Raw genomic sequence first — 22,073 nt, 5'->3', positions numbered from 1 at the left:
ATTTGCGGCTGCGCAGCTGCAGCCTGCCGTGGACCCTGGTGGAGAGCAATTCTGCGCTTGCGCTGCGTTGAAGGGTGGGAATGAAATCCCAGCTGTAAGGGCTTCGGGGCAGACTGGAGGTTGGCGCGCGTGCGCCTTGGCAAGGAGCGGCCGGGGGCGGGGCCCAGAGAGGAGGTGGGGTGGAGGGAAGAGGCCGCAGAAGCCCGAGCCCTGACCCACCGGCTGGCTGGGGCTGCGGCGGCGCCGGTGAGTGACCCGCGGCCCGACTCGGTTCCCAATCTCCGCAACCCTCACTCTTTGTGGAATCCCAGATAGCCTCCGTGGTCCTCGTCTGATCTCGGACCCCCGTTATCTCCAGAGGTCCCCTTAATTTCTGGCAATCCTAGCGCCCCACGATCCCCGCAGACCCCAGTCTTAATGTTTTGTGCTCTCAGCTCTGTCACTGGCCCTGGAGTCCCCGTCTCACGGCTGTTCCGGACATCCTCTGAGGTCCCTGCTCATGCCAGTCTTGCACCCCATTGCCCTCGGAACCCCTAGGGCGCCTCTCTGGTCTAGATGCTCCTCCTCTTTGCTACGCTGCATCGCCCACCTCAGCACCTTCTTACCCCATGCCCAGACCCGCGGGACACCCCGTTCTCTTTCCCTCTCTTTTCCTGTGTATTTTCCTCGACTCCAGCAAACACCTCCTCTCCTTGCACTTTCCCTCCATACCCTCCCCCAATCCCATCAACTCCTCAGCAAGGTCCTTTGCGCCCAGAGAAGCCCGCGCCCGCTCTTAGCAGGCGCTTCTGACCGCCCCCCAGCCGGCGCCCCCGCCGCTGCCCCAGGGTCGTAGGAGCCCGAGTCGCGGCGGCTGGGGGACAGTGAGCCCCCGCCAGCGCTGTACACCCTTTGCCTGCAGCGCCGGCGCCCCCCATGCGGCAGGCGGCCGGACGGCGGCGTCGGGGGGCGCCATGGCCTCCGCGGCGGCGGGCGAAGCGGAGGAGACCACCCGGCTGCGCAAGCCGCGCTTCTCGTTCGAAGAGAACCAGATCCTGATCCGGGAGGTGCGCGCCCACTACCCGCAGCTCTACGGCGCGCAGAGCCGTCGGGTGAGCGTGGCCGAACGGCGGCGCGTGTGGGACGGCATCGCCGCCAAGATCAATGGCATCACCAGCTGGAAGCGCACGGGCCAGGAGGTGCAGAAGCGCTGGAACGACTTCAAGCGCCGCACCAAGGAAAAGCTGGCCCGCGTGCCGCACTCCACGCAAGGTGCAGGCCCCGCCGCCGAGGACTCCTTCTCCGCGGAGGAGGAGACCATTTTCGCCATCCTGGGGCCCAGTGTGGCGGGGCCAGGATCGAGTGCTGGGGCGGAGGAGCCACCTGCAGCCGCCTCCTCGCAGCCGCCCGCTCCGAGCGCCTGTGCCCAACGCTATGTGTTGTCTGAGGACCGCAGGGAGGACCGACGGGCAGGTGAGTTTCTGCACTATCGTCTTTGCAAAAGCAAACACTAAGTCCCGACGTCTGGAGCTGATCCAAGTCCTTTATGTGGCTAATCGGATCCTCACTAAAATCTTGGGAGGTGGCTACTGTTTATCTACATTTTACAGCTGGGAGAATTAAGCTTAGAAAAATAAAACTTGCCCCAGATCCCCTCACTAGTGACTGTCCGAGTCAGAAGTGAAACCAGATCTAGGAGTCCTGGCTCAGGGCCACAATTGGAATCCCTGCACAGGCAGATCTTTACCGCTCAACTGTGTCATCCCTGGAAGTTACTGCACATCGCTTTCTGTATCTGTAAAGGCACGATAAAAATAGTCTGCATCTCTAGGGCCTGCTGTGAAGACTTAAGTGAGGTCATATGGGCAGATTGCTTGGTACAGCATTTCCGAGGGGTACCGGGAATAGAACTCAGGACCTCGGGCTTGCCGTCCAGGCACTGCGCAGCTGAGCTGTATCCCCGGCCCCACGGTTAACTTGATACCACTGTTAGTGATGGGGAGGTACTAATACTTTGACTATTTTATAAATCGAAGATTTGCAGAGGTCCAGTAACTATCTCAAGGTCATGCCTCCAGTAGAGGCGGTGTGGAGACCGGGTTCCTGAGACTGACTTTTGGCTTAGCCTTGCCTCTGAATTGACTCTTACACTGCTATTCCTCAGGTATCTGCCTTGTGGTGGGCGGTGTTGTGGACACATTGGTGACAGTGGAGAGACAGTGATGACTCAGAGTGGCAGGCCTGGAGTGGGGGAGCCCAGAGGCTGAGGGGCCCCACAGCAGGCGCCAGCCACAGCCTAGGGCATGGAGGAGGGCTTCCTGGAAGAGAGGGGGCGTGACAAAGCTGAGGCACAAAGAGTAAGAATGAAAAAGAGCTGGGAGAGGAAACACCTTGTGCAGCCGTTGGGGGAAGAAAGCTTGGCTAGTTTGGGGAAAAGTGAAAGATTGAAGAAATGTTTTGAGATGGGGGCAGAGAGGTTAGCAAAATCCAAGCCATGCTGAGCCTCAAGATTGAAGTGAGGAATTTGGAAGGGAAGGGCTTGGAGATGATCAGACCAAGACAGTTCAGGATTTTAGAAACTCATTCGCTCACTGGAGGTAGACTCAAACAAGTGTGTATCCAGTGCCCCGCCCATACATTTAACCACTGGGCTGTCTTGCCCAGATCTAACAGTTACCGCTGAAAGCTAGTGGTTTTGCCAGAATTAGATTAAGCAGGGCTCATAAGTCAAGGTCAGGCCAGGCATGGTGGCACACGCCTGTAATCCCAGCACTCAGGAGGCTGAGGCAGGAGGATCATTGTGCGTTCAAGAGCAGCCTCGCCTACAAAGTGAGCTCAAGGCCAGTGTGAATTTCATGGTGAGACCCTGTCTCAAAAAGGCAAAAAAAACCCAAAGTTTAGGTCAGGACTTGGGACTTCATCTTGTGAGCCTTTTGGCGACATGGAAGTGTCTGGAACAGGAGACACAATCGTTGGGGACCCTTGTTCTAAATTTGACTCCAACCTCAGTGGTTTTTGGTTTCGTTTTGATTTTGTTTACAGTACTGGGGATTGAACCCTGGGTATTCACACTGAGCTACATCTCTAGCCCTTCTTTATTTTAGTGTTTTTATTTTGAGATAGTGGTTCCCTAAGTGATTAGCTTGTGCTGTGCATGCTGGGCTCCAGCTTATGATCCTACTGGTCAGCCTCCCAGAGTGCTGAGATTGCAGGCATATCCCACTGTGCCTGGCTAAACCTTGGTGTTTCTACCTGAGAAATGGCCCTGTTGTGCCAGAGCAGAAATGACAAACGTTTTCTCAGAAATTACATAACCACTTGATTCACTGGTTCAATAAATTTGTATTAAGAACCTTTTCCAAGCCAGGACACTATAGAAGGTGCTGCAAATACTGTGGACAAAAAGACAAACGCCCTTTCCACAAGGGGGTACAGGCCACAAACAGTAGTCCCCCAAACTGGTGATACACTGGAAAATGGTAAGAATTAGGGAAAGAAATAAAGCATATTAGGAAGGCAGTGCCTGATGAGAGAGGCCATATAGACATATAATCAGGAAGGGCTCCTTCAAGGATGTGAAATCAAGCAGGGATCTGAATAGAGAGTTTGAACCTAGTGGCTATTTGGGAGAAGAGTACTTCAGCTAGAGGAAAAGGCATGTGCAAAGACCCTGAGGCAGGAAGATGCCTGGAGGACCTTTAAATACACTCTTAACACTGTAAAACTTACAAAGAGGAACTGCTTTGATTGAAGGACAGGAACAGAGCCTAGCACAGCCTACAGCAGCCTGACCCATTTTGTTGTGAGAGCTAAAGACCATTTATCCTTGATATAATATTTTCAAGTGAGAAAGAGCCTGTAGTGACAAGTGAGTCCCTATGGTGGCTCTGGGGGAGATGTACTGTTACTGGTTGCTCAGTCTCATGCTTACAAATATGCTCATTTACATATGGGGAAACTGAGGCCCCAAGGTTGCCAATAAATATGTTGACTTTCTTAGTGGCCCTTCTATGACTCTTGAGCACTGTGGGTGTGAAGGCCAGGCCATGACTGGTGGATTCAGTAAAGAGGTGTGCAGTAACTGTCCAGTAAAAGCCCCACTATCCCCTCTCTTGCAGCCTCCTGAGCTGGCTGCTCTGGGAAGCTGGGCTCCCACCATTCAAGGGAGGGGGTGCTCTGCGGGGGGACCAGGGCAATTTAACTGGGCAAGGACAGGGGCCAGGCTTCTCTGAGGAAGGGACATCTGAGCTGGCCAAGGGGCAGTGCGAGGTGGGTGATGCTGGTGGAGGGAACAGTGTGCGCCTTGGCCCTGAGGCAGGAAAGTGGAAGAAGGCTGCAGTGGGGACAAGAGCTGAGGCTGTAGCTGGGTGTGGTGGCACATGCCAGCAATCCCAGCACTCAGGAGGCTGAGGCAGGAGGATCACTATGAGTTCAAAGCCCTCCTAGGCTACATAGTAAGGCCTTTCTCAAAAAAAAAAAAAAAAAAAAAAAAAACAAAGAAAAGAAAAAGTATAAGCCAGATATGGCAGCGCTTACCTATAATCCTACCATGGAGGATTAAGAGGCTGAGACAGGATTGCAAGCTCCAGCCCATCTGGGCAACTTAGAGAGTTAGTGAGACCTTGGCTGAAACATTTTTTCAGGGGCCAGAGAAGTAGCTCAGTGACAGAGTGCCCCTGGGCTTGATTCCCAGTAGTACTGGGAAAAAAAGGAAAAAGAAAAGATGGATATGATTCTAGGTTCTGAGTAAACAAGAAAGCCCACCTGGTAGAGCTGATATTGGGAGGAAGAGACAGGAAAATTGGTCACATCTGTGCCAGGGGGCATGAGAGCTGTAAGTGAAAGCCGGTAGGACTAGGGAAGAGAAAAGGAAAGGGATGGCAGCTTCTTTAGCTGCCATCGACTGTCGAGAAAGGGCTCTACAAGGAGGCAAGAAGAGCCATCATGTCAGCTCAGCCTGAAGGCTTAAAGGAGGTAAGAGAGGAAGCCAGCCAGGTGACTGGGGAAAGGTCTTTCCAGGCCAGAGGATCAGTCTGTGCAAAGGCCCTGAGGCAGGAGGAAACCTGGTGTACTGAGGACCAGCAAGGAGGCGATTGTGACCAGAGCCAGTGAGGGAGAGGGAGCAGAGGGACTTGAGGTCAGGGAGGCAATGGAGGTAAATCATGCAGTGCCCTGGGGGCCTCAAGGACTTTGCTTTTTCCGTTGAGTGGGATGGAAGCTTCAGGAAGGTTCAAACAAACAAACATACAAAAAGACAGCACCTGGTTTGTATTTGTCTTGAATTGCAAAAGCAGCTTTATGGAGATAAAATTTCTATACCATACAATTAAGTGCTTTGTGTTAGAGCACTTACCTAGCATGAACGAGGCAGTGGGTTACATCCCAAGCACTAAAAAAAAAAAAACGAAAATTAAAAAGGTGTAGAAGCCAGGTGTGGTAGTACATGCCTGTGATCCCAACACTCAGAAGGCTGAGACAGGAGGATTGCCATAAGTTCAGGGCCACCCTGGGCTACATAGCAAGACTATGTCTCAAAGAAAAAAATTACACAAAAATGGCCACGTGTGGTGGCACATGCATATAATCCTAGCACTTGGGAGGTTGAGGCAGGAGGATCGTTGTGAGTTCAAGGCCAGCCTGGGCTACAAAGTGAGCTCAAGGCCAGCCTGAACCGCATAGCGAGACCCTGTCTCAAAAAGGCAAAAAAAAAAAAAATGACACAAAAATAAGGTGTACGATTCATTCGCTTTTAGTGTTTTCAGAGTTGTACCACCTTTCTGTTCTCTCAAAAAGAGCTCCCTGGGGCTTGGGCACAGCACCTGCTTGGCAAGCACAGGGTCCCAAGTTTGATTCCTGGTACCAAAAAAAAAAAAAGATCCCCTTTGGCTGGAAGCCATCTCATGCAGTCCCAGCCCTAGAGAGCCACGAGTTTACTTTGTCTATAGATTGGCCTGTGCCAGACATGGCCTGTTCTAGACATGTCATAAGAATGGAGTTGTGCAGGGGCTGGGGATTTAGCTCAGCAGCAAAGTGGCAAGCGCAAGGTCGTGAGTTTGGTTCCTGGTACCAGAGAAAAACCAAAAAAAAAAAAAAAAAAGAAGGGAATTGTGCAGTCCGTGTTCTTTTTTTGAGGTACCAGGGATCGAACTCAGGACCTTGTGCTTGCCAGGCAGGCGCTTGTGCCACTGAGCTATATTCCCAGCCCCAGTCTGTGTTCTTTTATTTGGGTTTCTGTCCTGTACCCTGCCTGTATTTCAGGTGGACCCTCTGGGCTTGTGGCATGGCCAGGGATTAGGGGCAGGAACAGGGAGCACAGTAAAGAGACCAAACACAATCACTCGAGTGGGAAGTGAGGGGTTGAGGTAAGAGGTTGGGGGTTGGGTTTTTATTTGAAGGCAGATGCCATGGCGATCGTGCATGGATAGTATCTGGAGAAAAAAACAAGCAAGGTATTTCTCCCAGCAGCTGGAATGTGGCACTGCTGCCAGCTGAGATGAGGCTGGCTGAGGAAAGAGAGATGGGGGCGGAGCAGCAGCTCAGCTTTGAGCCAGTGAGTCAGAGGCTTTACTAGACACCTAGCAGCCATGCCCAGGACACAGCTGGAGACACTGCAGAGCAGAGTTGGGAGCTCAGGACAGAGGTTCAGGCTGCCCAGGAATCTGGGAGCCCTGTTGCGAACTGCTTGAGGCCATGCTAGAAATGAGATCCCCAGTGCATGGAGGCCAGGGGAGCCTGGCAGCGGGGGTTGAACTGGGAAATCCTGCCGTCCTGGTTGGAGAGAGCCTGCAATGGCACACCACTTCCTCCCAGCCCTCCATCTCCCCAGGGTCCAGCAGTGTAGCCTGAAAGGAATGGGGGTGAATGTCCAGGGGGTTCAGAGCCTCTGAGTGTGGCAGGAGCTGCCTGTTGCTCAGAATCTCTGGGACCCTTTTTCCACTCTAGCTGGCACAGGGCCAGCCAGGTGAAATGTATTGAGTGTCCCCTTAGGGTACACTGACTGTCAGAGGGTTCTGCTCCAAGGCATGAGCTGGTTTAAATTTGAAAAAGAACACTTGGGAAGCCAAGTTTGGTGGTGGTGCATGCCTGTAATCCCACCACTCAGGAAGCTGAGACAGGAGGATCACTGCAAATTAGAGGCCAGCCAGGGCTGCATAATGAGTTCAAGTCCACCCTAAACTATATAGTAAGACCCTATCTCTAAAAAAAGAAAAAATAATAGAATAAAAAGATCACTTTGGAGCCAGGATAGGGGACAGATGAACAAGAAGAGGAAAGGAGAAATCAGGATAGTATTGCCAGGTCGAGCATGGAATGGGTGATCAAAATGTCAGTGAATGGGGGGCTGGGGATTTAGCTCAGCGACACAGGTCCTGCCTGGCAAGCGTGAGGTTGTGAGTTCGATTCCTGATAACGGAAAAAAACAAAAAACAACAACAAACAAACAAAAACCAGCATGTCAGTAAATGTTTAAATTCTAAAATTTTATTACAGTAAAAGACTCATTGCAGTTAACCCCTCCCCAGGCGTCCCTTCTCTTCAAGTGCACTCCGTTGTTTCTGCCACTTTCTGAAGCAGTTCTGCAAGTCCTTGGGTACTTTTGTGAAGTGTGATCAGAAATACGGTGAGTAGGTAGCACGCGGTCCAGCAGGAAAACAGACTCATGCCGCGGGCACTTGTCCATCTGACATGGGCTTGTGCAGCTTCTGGCTTTTCCCGAAGTCACAGTGACTGTGAAAGATAGATATTTTGAATCATTTTAGGGCATCCAGGCAGCCATGAATGCACAGCTAAAGACACGAAGAGGACTTCCAGAGCTGCTTCACAGAGTGGCAAGAATGGTGGGATAAGTGTGTTTGGAGCAGGAGGGGCGTTTTGAGGGAGCTTCAGGGCAGTATGTCCTCTGCCGTAACACCCCTGAAAGAAAAGTAGACGGTCACCTTATTTTTTGATCACCCCAAGTACCTTCATCTCTCTCTCTCTCTCTCTCTCTGTGTCTCTCTCTCTCTGGCAGATACACCTGCCCACAGCAAGGGGGAAGCCAGCAGTCCGGAGCCTTGGACGCGGCCCTCCGGGAATCCCCAGGAAGGGGGCTGCCCACCGTCCAAGGAGCGTGAGTCCCCGCCCCCTCCAGCCGTGCAGACTGTCCAACTGCCCCGCCTGGCCTTGTCTCCACCGCCCTCAGCCCCTCCACCGCCACCCCAGCCGCCGGCACAGGTGCCACCCGCGTCCCCCAGCCCCCCACCCGCTCCTCGGCCTCCGCCCGCGCCTTCGGCCCCAGACCCCTCCCTGGACTTCCTGCGAGCCCAGCAGGAGACTGCCAACGCCATCCGGGAGCTGGCTGGCACCCTTCGGCAGGGATTGGCCAAACTGAGCGAGGCCCTCAGCGCCCTGCTACCCCTTCTGCCCGGAACCCCAGTCGACCCGCTGCCCCCGCCTCCGCCCCTACCTCCCAAGCCAGTCCTGCCCCCACCTGCCCCCAAGGTGGAGGTCTCCCCAGAACCTGTCTCCGTGGTGGCAGCTGTCGCGGATGGGGCTGTGGTGGCCTCCAGGGGGGTGATCATCGCCCCTCAGAGTGCGGAGGGGGCGCCCCGGCCGCCCCCAGCCCCACTCCCTCTACACGACTCACCCCCGCACAAGAGGAGAAAGGGGTTCCCTACGCGGAAGAGGCGGGGCCGATGGAAATCTCCGTGAAATCTCCTTTCCCCACTCCTTCTGCCTGCACTCCTACTCCCCGCTTGGCGCAGTCAAGGGGGGCGATGCTCCTTGCCATCCAAATTGCTCCCTGGCTCCCTGTTCCAGGGAGTGAGCGCCCCGCTCCCTGTGCTAGTTAGTGCCTGATTCTCGGGGGGCGGCTCTTGATGGGCTCCCCCCGCCCCTTTCTCTGGTACAGTGCTGTCTGCCTGGCTGCCGTCCTCAACCCTGACTTCTAAGCCATCAGTTTTACCTTCTGTATTATATTGCCCTTTGTGGGTGGGGAGGGAACCTCTCGGGTCTGCACATGCCGCACCCCTAACAATTCCTGTTCTTGACTTGAAGAGAATTGACCCGTGGGGGCTTGCCCACCTCCCCAGCCCAGACTTTGGAGGGGTTGGGAGTTGCTAGACAAATCAGAATGTGGATGACAAAGAGGATACACCTGTCTGTACACTGGGGAGATGGGTAGAGTTCTGCCTGGGGGGATGGGTTGGGCCCTCTGCCTTCCATCGCCATCTCTGACCTCCTGAGCTCAGCCCGCTCCTTTCTCCTCAGTGGTGACAAGATACCAATAAACTTATTTTTCATGCAATCACTTGGAGTGAGGCCTAGGAGTCCAGCACCCATAGTGCACCACCTCCTTGAAGTTGGGGAGGCTGGTCTGTTGGTTTTCCAAGCTTCTCCTCCATCCCCAGCCCCCAACAAAAAAACCATCAAGTCTTTGTCAGTGAAATCTTACCCTTCTTGATGGTTCAGGTACCAGCCTAAAAGTCACCTCTTCCAGGAGAGCATCATGGATTCCATCCCCCAGGCTGAGATGGGTTGGCCTCTGCCAATTTTTTTTTTTTTTTTTTTTTTTTTTTGGTACCAGGAATCAAACTCAGGACCTTGCACTTGCCGGGCAGGCACTTGTGCCACGGAGCTGTATCCGTGGCCCAGTGCCAATCTTGTTGCAGTGTTGTGTGGTTCTTTTTCATAGCATCCCTTAAGCGAGCTTGGGCCTTTACCTGTTCGAGGTACATTGCCCCCAAAGTCTCAGAGAGGCAGGAACTGGTTCTTTTGTACTCTGTACCTGCTGCAGTAGAGCCGTGGTACTCCATTGTCCTCATCTGTAAAATGAACATAAAGATTTAGGGGTGTCAACGCTGCTTCCCCCCAGAAAGCCCACAAAAATTTAATGAGTGTCTTTTCTAGAGTTAGATTCCTTTCCATCCTTTGTCTCAGCTGAAAGGTTACTTCTCATGAGAGGTGTTTCTGACAACCCTGCCCCATGTACACAGCAGTTAAATTTAAACTTCATATATCTACCTCCATCACCAGGACAAGTGTCATCAGGGCAAGGCCTGAACCTCTGTCAGTGGTTGCAGTGTCCCTACCACTGCCCAGCACCAAGAGGCGTTCAGGATGTGGAGTAATACCCAGCTTAAAAACAGATACTTTTTATTGGTGGTGTATAACCCCAGCCCATTGTTATTTTTAATCTTGAGATTGAGTCTAACCAAATTGCCCCTGCTAGAGTTAAACTTGCAGTCCTCCTGCCTCAGCCTTCCAGAGTACTGGAATTACAAGTGTGTGCCATCACAACCAGCTTTTCTTGTTTTGTTTTATTGAGTTGAGACAGTGTTGTTCCATTGTATTGCAGGCTGACCTTGAACTCCCAGCAATCCTCTTGCCCCAACCTCTCCAGTGCTAGGATTATAGGTGTGTGCCACCACACCTGTTTAGGCCCCTCTCCCTCTGTGTTAGGAATGAACCCAGGGCCTCATGCTTGTTGGGCTGGTGTCCACCACTGAGCTACATGCCCAACTGTATGGCATTTGTCTCTGGCAGGCACCAAGCTAAGTGTTTATATGCATGTTTGCATTCAACCTAAAGGGACCCAAGGGAAAAACAGACCAGGGGTCTCCATTGCCTTTTTTTTTTTTTTTTTTTTTTGAGACCGGGTCTCTATGCAGTTAAGGCTGGCCTTGAGCTCACTTCATAGCCCAGGCTGGTCTTGAACTTGCAACGATCTTCCTGCCTCAGCCTCCCGAGTGCTGGGATTACAGACGTGCACCACCATGCCCGGCTTCCATTGCCTTTCCTCAAAAGTACTTGCCAGAGGCCCCAGCTGTCACAGGTCAAATCAGTCTGTCCCACATGAAATCTGAATCTGGCCAGAATTCTTAATTCCCACTAGTATTTACTAAATAATGGCACGAAAGCAATTTTATATGGCATGTGAATGGCCTTTTGTGTGGTTCTGAAGCTTTAAAACTTTTGTTTTTTTTTTTTGAGATAGGGTCTTGCTATGTAGTTCTGGCTGGCACTGAATTCATAATGCAGCCCAGGCTGGAGTAGATCTCACATTACCTCAGCCTCCCAAGTACTGAAATTATAGGCATTATATAATTATACACCAGTTTTTTTTGTTTTTTTGTTTTTGTTTTTTAGTATTTTTAAGACAAGGTCTCTCTATGCAGTTCAGGCTGGCCTTGAGCTCACTTTGTAGCCCAGGCTGGCCTTGAACTCCCAAGGATCCTCCTGCCTCAGTCTCCCAAGTACTGGGATTACAGGCATGTGGCTCCACGCCCGGCTACACCAGGCTTTTTTTTTTTTTTTTAATGTGAACCATTACACTGTGTTGCTACCTGCCTCATGACAGCGAAGCTCATAGCAGCACCATGCCCTTAAACCTCCAGAAATGAGATTTGTATGTAGGCACTATAATCAGACTTTTTTTTTTTTTTTAATCTCCCTAGAATCTTTCATAAAGAATGTGTCCAAAGAAATGTCTGAAATTTCAGGTTTAATCAGTTTGCATGCAGAATGTCTTGAGCTGGAAAGGTAGAACCATGAGATCAAAACAGCTTGCATGGCTGGTTCAAGTACAAGGACACCTGCCTGAGGATCACCAGGACAACGAAGAAGTCCATGGAAACAAGATGGAAACTTACTGTATTTTTTTTTTTTTTTTTAAAGAAGCAAGTCTAGGGGGATTGCTTAGGAGTAAAGACCTTGTTGAATGCACCTCAAGCAGTTAAAAAAAATGTTGCTGGGCTTGGTGGTACACACTTTAATCATAGCACTGGGAGGCTGAGGCAGGAGGATCATAGATTAGGAATTGGACCCTCCCTGGGCAATTTAGTGATAACAGGGAGAACTTGTCTCAAAAAGCGATGATGAGAATGTAGTGCAGTGCAAAGGCCCTGAGCTTAATCCCTAGTAATTCAGAGTAGCTAGTACAGGAAACCCATGATTATAATACTCCCTAGAATAAGGCAACAGTTTTTTTTTTTGTTTTTTTTTTGTTTTTTTTTAAGAATGGAGAAAAGTCTCCACGTGGTGGTGTATACCTGTAATCCCAGCACTCTGGGAAGCTGAGGCAGGAGACTTAAGTTTGAGGCCAGCCTGGACAATTTAGCAAGACACTGTCTCAAAATTTTAAAAAGGGGTTAGGGATGTATCCAAGGCCCCTTCCTGGTTTCAACCCCAGCATCAGAGAGTGATGCAAAGTTTAAAGTAGTAACAGGTGGTAGGTAAAGTTGTGAAACAGACGTTTTATAGCTGAAATCGGGGCTGTTTGTGGTTGCAGGGGATAGGAGGGCAGGCAGCATGTTTTTGTATTGAGAAGCCCTAATGAATGAAAACCCATCAAGTCATTCACATACTTGGAAGCACCTCACTCGGACCCAGACCCAAAGAGTACGATTTCCGAGGGTTAGAACCCGAAAACCCGCATCGCCCCTCCCCAAAGCCGCCTCCTACTGTTCCCGACTCCCGGAAGTGGAAACTCAGGGGTCCCTAAATCCTGGCTGGGCCCACCACGTAGTAGATGCTGAAGGTTGGGAAGGTGGTGCTGTGGCGCTTGCTCTCCCCCAGGCCCCTCTTTTTGCTCGCCATCTCTTTGTCCTCTTCTGTTAATTCCAGTTAGGGAGCAAGAGGATATGTGTGCCCAAAGCCCGTGTGCCGAAAGTAAGGGAAAAAAGCGCTCCAGAAACTTGGGGGGGCGGGGGGGGGGGCAGTGTGAATCAGGAAGGCCTCCCCGGCCTTCCAGACAGCGGAAGTGCGTCACTAGCTCGGACCGCAAAGCATTTTGGGAAGTGTAGTAAAATAGGGGAGTGGCGGAGAAAAGGCCAGTGTAACCCTTTGCAGACCGAAGCGCACAGGGAAAACTGAACAGAATTGGAGGGCGCTCCTTTCCTTTACTAGAGGAAGAAACTGAGGCGAGGCCTGGTTTGGGAGTCCTCAGTCCTCTGCTCTCGCCCACTGTGGTTGGTCCCAGAAACTGATATCGAGGACTCTACGGGAGAACAAAGTGCCAAGTACACACCCCCCACCACAGTTGCCTGCTTCCTGTCCACTAAAACCATCCAATCAGGGCCTCTTCGCGCCGCCCCAGGATCTGCTTTCCTAACCCGTCATCGGTCCTCCTTTGATAGGCGGGGGAACTGAGGCTCAGAGAAGACAAGACCTGTGCCAAAAGTTGTACTGCACATTGAGTAGAAAACGGATGCTCGGCAGCCTGTCCACCCGCTGCAATTTCTGAGTCCGTGGTAACTAATCGTTCGTGTTACCTCCCCACCCCGAACCTTTGGGCCTGCGCTCCTCCGAGCGCTCCAGGAGTATTTAAGGAGGTGGTGTGGGACTAGGCGACGAGCCTCCCCTGCTGCCTGCTGGCCCCTTTAAGAGCCGGCCCCGGCGGGACTACATTTCCCAGAAGGCTTTGCCGGCGCGTTATGTAACTTTCCCTGCGAAGCGGCCTCTGGGGCAGAAAGAGGAGGTGGAGGCAGCGACGGCCGTTGCAGCAGCGGCCTCGGCGGCGGGAGCAGCGGGAGCCCGAGGCGGCGGCCCCCGCGGCCCATCGCGGCCCGAGCTGTGCGCCTCTGCTCTTGGGCCGGACCGGGCGGGGGCGTCGACGTGCTTCTGCCGGCCTCCTCGAGGGAGGCGGGAGTGAAAAGAAGGCTCCCGGTCCAGGGGGCGGGGAAGGGGGGCCGGGCCTGGGCCCGGCGGGGAGGCCGAGCCGGAGGCCAGACTGTGGCTCGCCCCGTCCGGGGCGGCGGGTGGAACGCGGGCGCGGGCCGATCATCGGCGGCGGGGGCGAGGCGGGGGCCCGGCGGCGCGCGCGCGGGGACCATGGCGTCAGTGCAGGCGTCCCGCCGCCAGTGGTGCTACCTGTGCGATCTGCCCAAGATGCCGTGGGCCATGGTGTGGGACTTCAGCGAGGCCGTATGTCGCGGCTGCGTGAATTTCGAGGGCGCGGACCGCATCGAGCTACTCATCGACGCCGCCCGCCAGCTCAAGCGCAGCCACGTGCTCCCCGAGGGACGCTCGCCCGGGCCCCCCGCCCTCAAGCACCCGACCACCAAGGACCTGGCGGCGGCGACCTCACAGGGGCCCCCGTTGCCACCGCCGCAGGCCCAGACCCAGCCATCGGGGACCGGCGGCGGCGGTGGCGTCTCCGGCCCGGACCGCTATGACAGGGCCACATCTTCCGGCCGCCTCCCCCTGCCGTCACCCGCCCTGGAATACACCCTGGGGTCCCGCCTGGCTAATGGGCTGGGCCGCGAGGAGGTCGTGGCAGAAGGGGCACGCAGGGCTTTGCTTGGCTCCATGCCCAGCCTGATGCCCCCCGGGCTGCTGGCAGCTGCTGTGTCTGGCCTGGGCGGCCGAGGCCTGACCCTGGCACCCGGCTTGAGTCCTGTCCGTCCACTTTTCGGCTCTGATTTCGATAAGGAGAAGCAGCAGAGGAATGCGGACTGTCTGGCAGAACTGAACGAGGCCATGCGGGGTCGGGCAGAGGAGTGGCATGGGCGCCCCAAAGCTGTGCGAGAGCAGCTCTTGGCGTTGTCCGCCTGCGCCCCCTTCAATGTGCGCTTCAAGAAGGATCACGGGCTGGTGGGGAGGGTGTTCGCCTTCGATGCCGCAGCCCGCCCTCCAGGCTATGAGTTCGAGCTGAAGCTCTTCACCGAGTACCCGTGTGGTTCTGGCAATGTCTACGCGGGGGTCCTGGCTGTGGCCCGACAGATGTTCCATGATGCTCTGCGGGAGCCGGGCAAGGCCCTGGCTTCCTCCGGGTTCAAGTACCTCGAGTATGAACGCCGCCACGGTTCAGGCGAATGGCGCCAGTTGGGCGAGCTGCTCACCGACGGGGTCCGCAGCTTCCGAGAGCCTGCGCCTGCTGAGGCCCTGCCGCAGCAGTACCCAGAGTCAGCTCCTGCAGCTCTGTGTGGCCCACCCCCGCGGGCCCCTTCCAGGAACCTGGCACCCACACCCCGCCGCCGCAAGGCATCCCCGGAGCCTGAGGGCGAGGCGGCTGGGAAGATGACCACTGAAGAGCAGCAGCAGCGACACTGGGTAGCACCCGGTGCCCCATATTCCACTGAGACCCCCGGCGTGCCCTCCCCCATTGCCGCCCTGAAGAATGTGGCCGAGGCCCTGGGTCACTCACCCAAGGACCCGAGTGGGGGCGGAGGCCCTGTGCGGGCTGGGGGTGCCAGCCCCGCAGCCTCCTCCACAGCCCAGCCGCCCACGCAGCATCGCCTGGTGGCCCGCAATGGGGAGGCGGAAGTCAGCCCCACAGCTGGGGCTGAAGCTGTCAGCGGGGGTGGTAGTGGCACGGGGGCGACCCCGGGGGCCCCCCTGTGCTGCACGCTGTGCCGGGAGCGGCTGGAAGACACCCACTTCGTCCAGTGCCCCTCGGTGCCCGGACACAAGTTCTGCTTTCCCTGCTCGCGGGAGTTCATCAAGGCGCAGGGCCCGGCGGGGGAGGTATACTGCCCCAGCGGCGACAAGTGCCCGCTGGTGGGCTCCACTGTCCCTTGGGCCTTCATGCAGGGCGAGATTGCCACCATCCTCGCTGGAGACATCAAGGTCAAGAAAGAACGGGACCCCTAGGCCACCACTGTCACCAGGCTACTGCCCCTACCCCCTTGCCACCCACTGCAGCTGTGGATAAATTATTCCCTCCCCTCCCCAACCCAGTGCCACCCCTACCTGTGTACATACCCCCTTCCCCTGCCCAGATGGGTCCCCCGGGGTAGATGCATTGTGGGTGGGGGTTGAAAGCTTGTGGCTCCTGTCGGAGGTGGTGTTTGGGGTCCCTTGGCCCCTCCAATGTCCCTCTCCCCTCCTTGGCTTGGCTTTGCTGCTGCTTGTAGTTGGGAGAGAGGTGCCCTGTTCTCACTGAGAAGAGGCCTCCTGAAAACTCGCTCTTTATAAATGAAGCGAAAGCATTTTATTGCTCCTTCTCCCACCCTTTTTGTCCTTCAATAAACCGAAAGATGGGTTTTTTCTTTCTTGGTCCCTTAGTTGTGTGAGATGCTGCGCCCCCTTTGGGACTGGACTGGTCCTACAAGAGAGAGGATGTTGTGTTTGGCCCCCAGGTGGCGCCCTTCAGCCAGGCGGGCTGGTAGCTGATCACAATTGCCGTCCGCTGGTTGCGACCATCGGCCCGTTTTCCAGATGACAGAACTGAGGTTCAGGAAGCGGATGGCTGTTGCATGGGAGCCACAGACAGTTCCGGGAATGGGTTGCGTGCCTGTAGTTGGCCCGTGCCCTGTATCACCTACCCAGGATCGTAGAGGGACAGCACCCACAGGGGGGTGGGAAAGAGGCGACGAGAGGCGTCCTAGAGGAGACAGGCAGAGAATTGAGGCTAGGTCACTAGACGGACTGGCTGCCTGAGGAAACAGGAAATTTCCCCCACGAGGTAAAATAAGATGCCTGGAAAGAGGTGACTGCCTTTTGCCTCAGGTGGCGCCAAGAGGCGGCCACTTTAGAACACTGTGACCAGCTGGGTAAAAGGCACTGCCCTCCCCACTCCCCGCGGCTGCCTCTGAGGTTCGAGGCCGTGGCCCGCACCTGTCCAGGTGACTGATCATTAACCAGGACTTCCTGCTCGCTGGCGTCACGGGGCGGGGCCTCAGCGAGCTGTGGCAAAGCAGGGGTTAAAGGGAGGGGGCGGCCCGGGAGCCCAGCCCCCACCTCCTCGCGACCCTGAGCTGGAGGTTCCGGGAATGAAGAATGCTGAACCAGGGCAGCCGGTGGACGAAACTGTGCCCTGCTCTCAGGTGTTTCTTTGCCTAACTCTGGAGAACCCTGCCCTCTGGAGCCCTCCTCTTGACGCTGGTGCACATGTTCTAGTGCCTGAGTATTACAGACTCGGGGACTTCATCCTTCGTTCACATCTGGTAGACCCTCACGTTTTGCACTGAGGGTCCCATCCCCCCAGGTCAGCCCTCAGGTGCTGTGCCACCCTGGCACTGCCAGCCGGAACTCTGGGCAGGGCTGGGAAAACCACCCCTGGTTAAATACAGCAGGCGATAAGCCTGGACAGGAGAGATGCTGAACGGCGCTCCGGCCTGGGTTCCCCTCCCAGGCAAGTCTGAGGCCTCCCTGACCCAGCTCTGCAGACCAGAGCACAGGGTGTCACCCCCGCCGGGTCCTCGGGGATAGTGGCCTCCAGACACCTGGTTTGTGTGCGCCAGCAGGGCGAAAAAGCTGTGGAGGACAACTGGTCCTTTAAGAGCAGCTGGTAGGTGGGTGGGGGGCAGGGGAGTCACCCCCAGCCTGGCTGGTGTGTATTCTAGATAGAGGCTGGGTTAACCATTAACTGAGCAGAAGGCCTGACCTGTGTGGGTGTGGGGGGCTGGATCAGTCCCCCTTCCCCTAGTGCTGGGGTGGGGCGGGGCAGAGACATTCTGGATTAATTTGGGAATCAGTGAGTAGGTGACAAGACTGAGTCAGGGGAGAGAGACATGGAGACCCAAAGAAAGATGAGAGGCCACAGAGGCGGAGAGGGACAAATGCGGAGATCAGCCACCGAAAGAGACAGAGCCAAAGACTGGCGAGAGCTCTGAGATGAGGGAGATGAGGCAGAAACGGAGGGATGGATGCTCAGGAAAGAGAACTGGATGGAGAAATGCCTCGGCCTGGGTGGATGCCAACTGTAGAGACCTAGAGGAAGGGCAGCTGAGGGGCAGAGAGCAGAGAATGGAGAACACAGAGGGGCTGGGTCGTAGCTCAGTGCTAGATCCCTTCCTGGTGTGTGTGAGACCATGAGTTCCATCCCCGGTACCATTTAAAAAGAAGAAGAAGGGCCAGGCGTGGTGGCGCACACGTGTAATCCCAGCACTCGGGAGGCTAAGGCAGGAGGATCCTTGCAAGTTGGAGACCAGCCTGGGCTACAGAGTGAGCTCAAGGCCAGCCTGAACTGCATTGCAAGAGTCTGTCTCATAAAAAGGCCAAAATAATAATAATAATAATAATAATAATGATAATAATAAAATTTAAAAAAAGAAAAGATGAGAGAAGTTCAAATTAGGGCAAGACCCCAGTTGGAACAGTTAAGACAACCTCAAACTCAAAGTTTCTCTGAGAGAGGAGAGCATGGGAGCTCCAGGAAGAGGGGCAAGGCTGATTCTATTCAGGTCATTTGGTCCCCAGCCATCAGAAGACAGCCTGGTTCCTTTTTCCTCATCCTCTGGGGGGGGGTCTCAGCTTAGCTGACACCTCCTCCAGGCAGCTCTCCCTGACTCCAAAGCAGCCTCAGGCGCCATTTCTGGGCCCCCTGCTCTCCCATGCCAGCCCTGCCCATGCTGGACCATCACTATCTGGCCACTGGACTGTGAGCCCCCTAAGGGTAGGCGAGGGCTGGCTTGATCGCTATCCCCAGTGTGGTGTAAGGGATGCATAGATTCATGCGCTGCTCTCCCTCAGCATCCACGACATGACAAACTCTGGGCCAGGTGCTGTGGGGTAAGCAGGGAACACAATTCAGGCCCTACTCAGTGGAGGTGGCTTCCGGTGCAGACCAGCCGGGCCCGCCAGCCATGGAGCCATCCGACAAGACGAACCAAGGAAAGGGGTTAGAGAGTGATGGAGGTGGCTGTTTCACAGAATGTAGCCAAGGGCTCCGTGGAGAGATGAGGCTGAGAAGAGAGGCAGTGAGCCAGGGGAAATCTAGGTGGATGGCGCATGCAAAGGCCCTGAGGTGGGTACCTGTTGGTTTATCTGGGAGGCAACCAGGTGGTGCAACAGGTATGGCAGGGTTGTTAAGAGGGATCGTGGAAATTAAGAGGGATCGTGGGGGGAAGCATATGCTGTGGTCTGTGGTATGAACTTTGGATTTCATTTTAATCAGAGCAGGTGGAAGGCTGCTCAGGCTGTGGCTGAAGAGATGGAGAGAATAAGACAGAGATGACAAAGAATCAGTAAGACCAACATTTGTCTCTGTGTCCAGTGCTCACAGAGGGCCTGGCACCTATGCCCAACAACAAACTGTGTGTACAGGCACGAGCAAGACCCAGAGCATCGGAGAAGAAGTCAGAGCCATCTGGCTAGGTGCGCAGGCTCACAGATCCCCAGGGAGAGGCCAGCTGAGGACCTAGGGACACCCAGGGACAGCAGATGCAGACAGACACAGCAACATGGCTGAGAAGTCCCATTCCTTCCAGAATCCTCCCCGCCCGGAAAGCTTCCCAGGAGCTGGAACCCCCCCCCGGGCCCCCTGCCCGCCTCGCCGTGGCGTGCCCACTCACACCTCGGGCAGAGGAAGCTGGCAGGCCCCACAGGAACCTCGCCGTGCAGGGGGAGTGGGGGTGGGCGGGCAGCAGGGACGAAGGGAGAGGAGCGGTGAGCAGGCAGGCAGCGGGCAGCGGCTACACAAAGGCCCCAGTGTCTGCCCCTCCTGCCCCTGGTCCAGATATAAATAATATGTACATATGCCTTTATATATATACCAGCAGGCCGGGGCGGGACACGGGGGCCGCATGCCCCCCTAGGGGCCCTAGCGTGGCAGATTCTGCCCCTGCAGGGGTTGGGGGCGCAGGGACCCACAGAGACAGTGGCTGAGACCAAGCGACTCACACTAAGAGGCAAGGGGAGAGCAAGCCTCCCAGGTGAGAGAGGCGGCCGGGAGAGAGCCTGAAGTTAGAAAGTGGCGTCCGGAGCGGCAAATCCCTTTAGAGACACCTCAGAGAGACGTCTGGGGAGAGAAAGAGGCGAGGGACAGTAACAAAATAAAAACAAAGGTTGTCCTAGAGAAAGGCAGTGCCACAGAGACGCCTCAGCAAGAGAGGGAGAAGGGACAGAAAGAGTGACGGGTGAGGACACCCAAAGAGAGAGACACAGAACAACAGACAGATGCCAGGCTGAGCCACAGCTGGGGGCCCGGAAGCCCGTGCCCGAGGGTCGGTGGTGATCTCCAGGCCGGGGCACCAGCTGTGGGGCTGCGGTCCAGCCCTGCCCAAGGCGGCTGAGGGGCTGGGAGCAGAGGTGAGGGAGGTGCCCATGCGTTCCGGATCCTGCTGTTTACCCGGGGCAGGCCTTGCAAACAGGCGCCCAGCCTGGCCCGTGGCAGGGAGGGTGGGACGGGCTGGGCCCCAGGCCTGGCACCAGTGGGCCTGGTCCGCCCACCTGTGGCCTGGGTGGTGAGTAACACACCTGGGTAGATGGTGACACATAGGGGAGCAGACGCAGTGACACCCAGTGACAGATACAGGCTGGCACACAGTGACGGGTCGAGGGACCAAGGGTGACAGAGACACACTCTAACGCACCGCGACAGACACAGAGTAGGGGACACAGAAAGCATACTGGCAGGTAGAAGAGTCCTTAGGTACAGACACATGGTGATAAAACAAACACAGTGACAGACACACAGGAGACAGTCACAGAACTAAAAGAGAGGCATGGTCACAGTGACCCAGAGAGGGCACTGACAGACACACGGCACATACACTGATACCACGGCATCACACAGCAGCCCACAGACGCCCTGACACCAACGTGCAGGCCTGAGGCCCGGGGGCACGCACGCACGCGCACCGACTGCCGGCCCTCAGGGGTGTCCCCCTCTCCTCCTGTAGCAGATAGTGGTAAGAGGTGAGGGTGACTTCCAGAAAGGGCTTGGGACCCCAGGGCTCTGCTGGGTTGCTGTTGACTCTCAGCCCTTCAGAGCGGGGCAGGGGCAAAGGGTACAGACTCTGGGCCAGTAGGCCTTGGCTTAGTCCTAGCACTTTCTCCACTAGCTGTGTGACCTAGGGCAAATCACTTTACCTCTCTGTGCCTCCGTTTCCAACCATAAAGTGAAGGGGATTAGAATGTATTGGATCAATCACTTCAGTAGAATCACACGAAACTATTACGTATTATCACGATGGCTCGAGCCTTCTGAGACAGATGGCCCTCTGCTCACAGCTAGGCCCTGCCCCAGCCTCTGTTTTGCCACCCACGGGCCCCTCCTTTGGACTGTGTCACCTCAGGCCCACAGCCCAGGAAACCCTGTGTCCCAATGGCTCCCCTTCCATCCCCGATCCCTGGCGTCCTCGTGTCTGTCCATGCGTCCCACGTCTGACCGTGGTACTTTTCCACGCTGGACACCAGCCGGCTGTCCCTGGGGTGGGGGTCACACCTGCCCACGCCAGGCGAGCCAGTGGCCACCAGACACCCTGACGGATGGCCCCACCCTCCCCTAAGGACCCTACAACAACACCCCACCCCTCCGGCCACCTGAGGTCCCCACTGGGGCAGCCTCGGCCTGAGCCTGGGGACAGGAAGCCCCAGGCCTGGCCGCCCTGAAAGCCTCTTTCAGCCGGAGCCTCTCCCGCCACCACCGACTCCTCCCGCAGAATAATATTTGGGCTGTTGGCCGGGGGGCGGGGGCCAGATCCGGAGGCCGCCGGGGAGAAGCCAGAAACCGCAGGGCTTCCTGCCTCGGGCCGCCGGCTCGGGAGAGACCCCCAGGCCCGAGGGAGGGGCGGGGGCCAGGGAGACTGAGGGCCTTTCTCTCGACCCAGTTGTTTTTTCCAGGAACCAGGAGGAATTCCCCAGCCTGCCCAGGACAGCAAGGCTGGTGGGACGGCAGACAGGGAGCCAGCACGGCAGGGGCGGGGGGTGACACGCAGCAGCTGGCAAGGCGGGCACAGCGACAGAAATAGAGGGCCTGGCCAGTGAAATGGCAGGTAGAGGCGGAAACTCAGGAAGCTGGGAGAGGGAGGGAGGCCAGGGAAGAAGAGACCAGAGATCCAGAAAAAGAGCACAGGAGATGGACTCCCAGACAGGAAGCCAGAGACCAAGAGGCAAAAAGAGTCAAGAGTGTTAGAGAGAAAGAATAGAAAAGTGAGAGAGAGGGAGAGAGAGAGGGAGAGAATTAAGAGACAAGGAGAAGGATAGATACACAGAGACTGTAAGACATCTTACGTGCAAGCTCACGCACAGGTGCATGAACTGAGACAGTCTTCCCTCCGGGAGGCTGAGGCAGGGAAATTTCAAGTTTGAGACCAGCCTCAACACAGTGAGGAACAACCCAGTGACACGATCTCAAAACAAAAAAAAATAAAAAGGGCTGGGCATGGTGGCACATGCCTATAATCTCAACACTCAGGAGGCTGAGGCAGGAGGATCATTGTGAGTTCGAG

At 55.6% G+C, this 22,073-nt stretch overlaps 2 protein-coding genes and 1 long non-coding RNA gene across 6 annotated transcripts; 2 read left to right on the top strand and 1 right to left on the bottom strand.

Moving 5' to 3' along the window:
• The first annotated feature begins 164 nt into the window (after positions 1-164).
• Positions 165-9,265, top strand: Mypop (Myb-related transcription factor, partner of profilin). Of its 3 annotated transcripts, none has more exons than XM_005413821.1 (3): positions 165-246; positions 902-1,452; positions 7,991-9,265. In XM_005413821.1, the coding sequence occupies exons 2-3, from the start codon at positions 954-956 to the stop codon at positions 8,668-8,670; spliced, it is 1,179 nt and encodes a 392-aa protein (XP_005413878.1). In that variant the 5' UTR covers positions 165-246; positions 902-953; the 3' UTR covers positions 8,671-9,265. The 3 variants fall into 3 exon arrangements, with proteins under 3 accessions (XP_005413878.1, XP_013365029.1, XP_013365028.1); XM_013509575.1 differs by having other exon boundaries at positions 181-239; positions 948-1,452; XM_013509574.1 differs by lacking the exon at positions 165-246 and having other exon boundaries at positions 868-1,452.
• LOC106147531 lies at positions 7,607-12,658 on the bottom strand. Of its 2 annotated transcripts, none has more exons than XR_001232453.1 (3): positions 12,478-12,658; positions 9,681-9,782; positions 7,607-7,707 (listed from the first exon to the last, which is right to left on the bottom strand). It is a non-coding gene; the product is annotated as an uncharacterized LOC106147531 (long non-coding RNA). The 2 variants fall into 2 exon arrangements; XR_001232452.1 differs by lacking the exon at positions 7,607-7,707 and adding an exon at positions 7,807-7,893.
• Positions 12,659-13,693: 1,035 nt separating this feature from the next.
• Irf2bp1 (interferon regulatory factor 2 binding protein 1) lies at positions 13,694-15,947 on the top strand. The gene has a single exon (XM_005413820.2). The coding sequence runs from the start codon at positions 13,789-13,791 to the stop codon at positions 15,547-15,549; it is 1,761 nt and encodes a 586-aa protein (XP_005413877.1). The 5' UTR covers positions 13,694-13,788; the 3' UTR covers positions 15,550-15,947.
• The last annotated feature ends 6,126 nt before the right edge of the window (positions 15,948-22,073 follow it).

The sequence above is a fragment of the Chinchilla lanigera genome, unplaced genomic scaffold (genome assembly GCF_000276665.1).
Source record: "Chinchilla lanigera isolate Chin_1 unplaced genomic scaffold, ChiLan1.0 scaffold00173, whole genome shotgun sequence".
Lineage (NCBI taxonomy): Eukaryota > Metazoa > Chordata > Mammalia > Rodentia > Chinchillidae > Chinchilla > Chinchilla lanigera.
This window is presented reverse-complemented; position numbering and strand designations above follow the sequence as displayed.

Coding starts and splice junctions, on each gene's coding strand:
- Mypop (XM_005413821.1), top strand. CDS start 954: ATGGCCTCCGCGGCGGCGGGCGAAGCGGAGGAGACCACCCGGCTGCGC. Junction 1,453..7,990: donor CAGGGAGGACCGACGGGCAG/GTGAGTTTCTGC, acceptor TCTCTCTGGCAG/ATACACCTGCCCACAGCAAG.
- Irf2bp1 (XM_005413820.2), top strand. CDS start 13,789: ATGGCGTCAGTGCAGGCGTCCCGCCGCCAGTGGTGCTACCTGTGCGAT.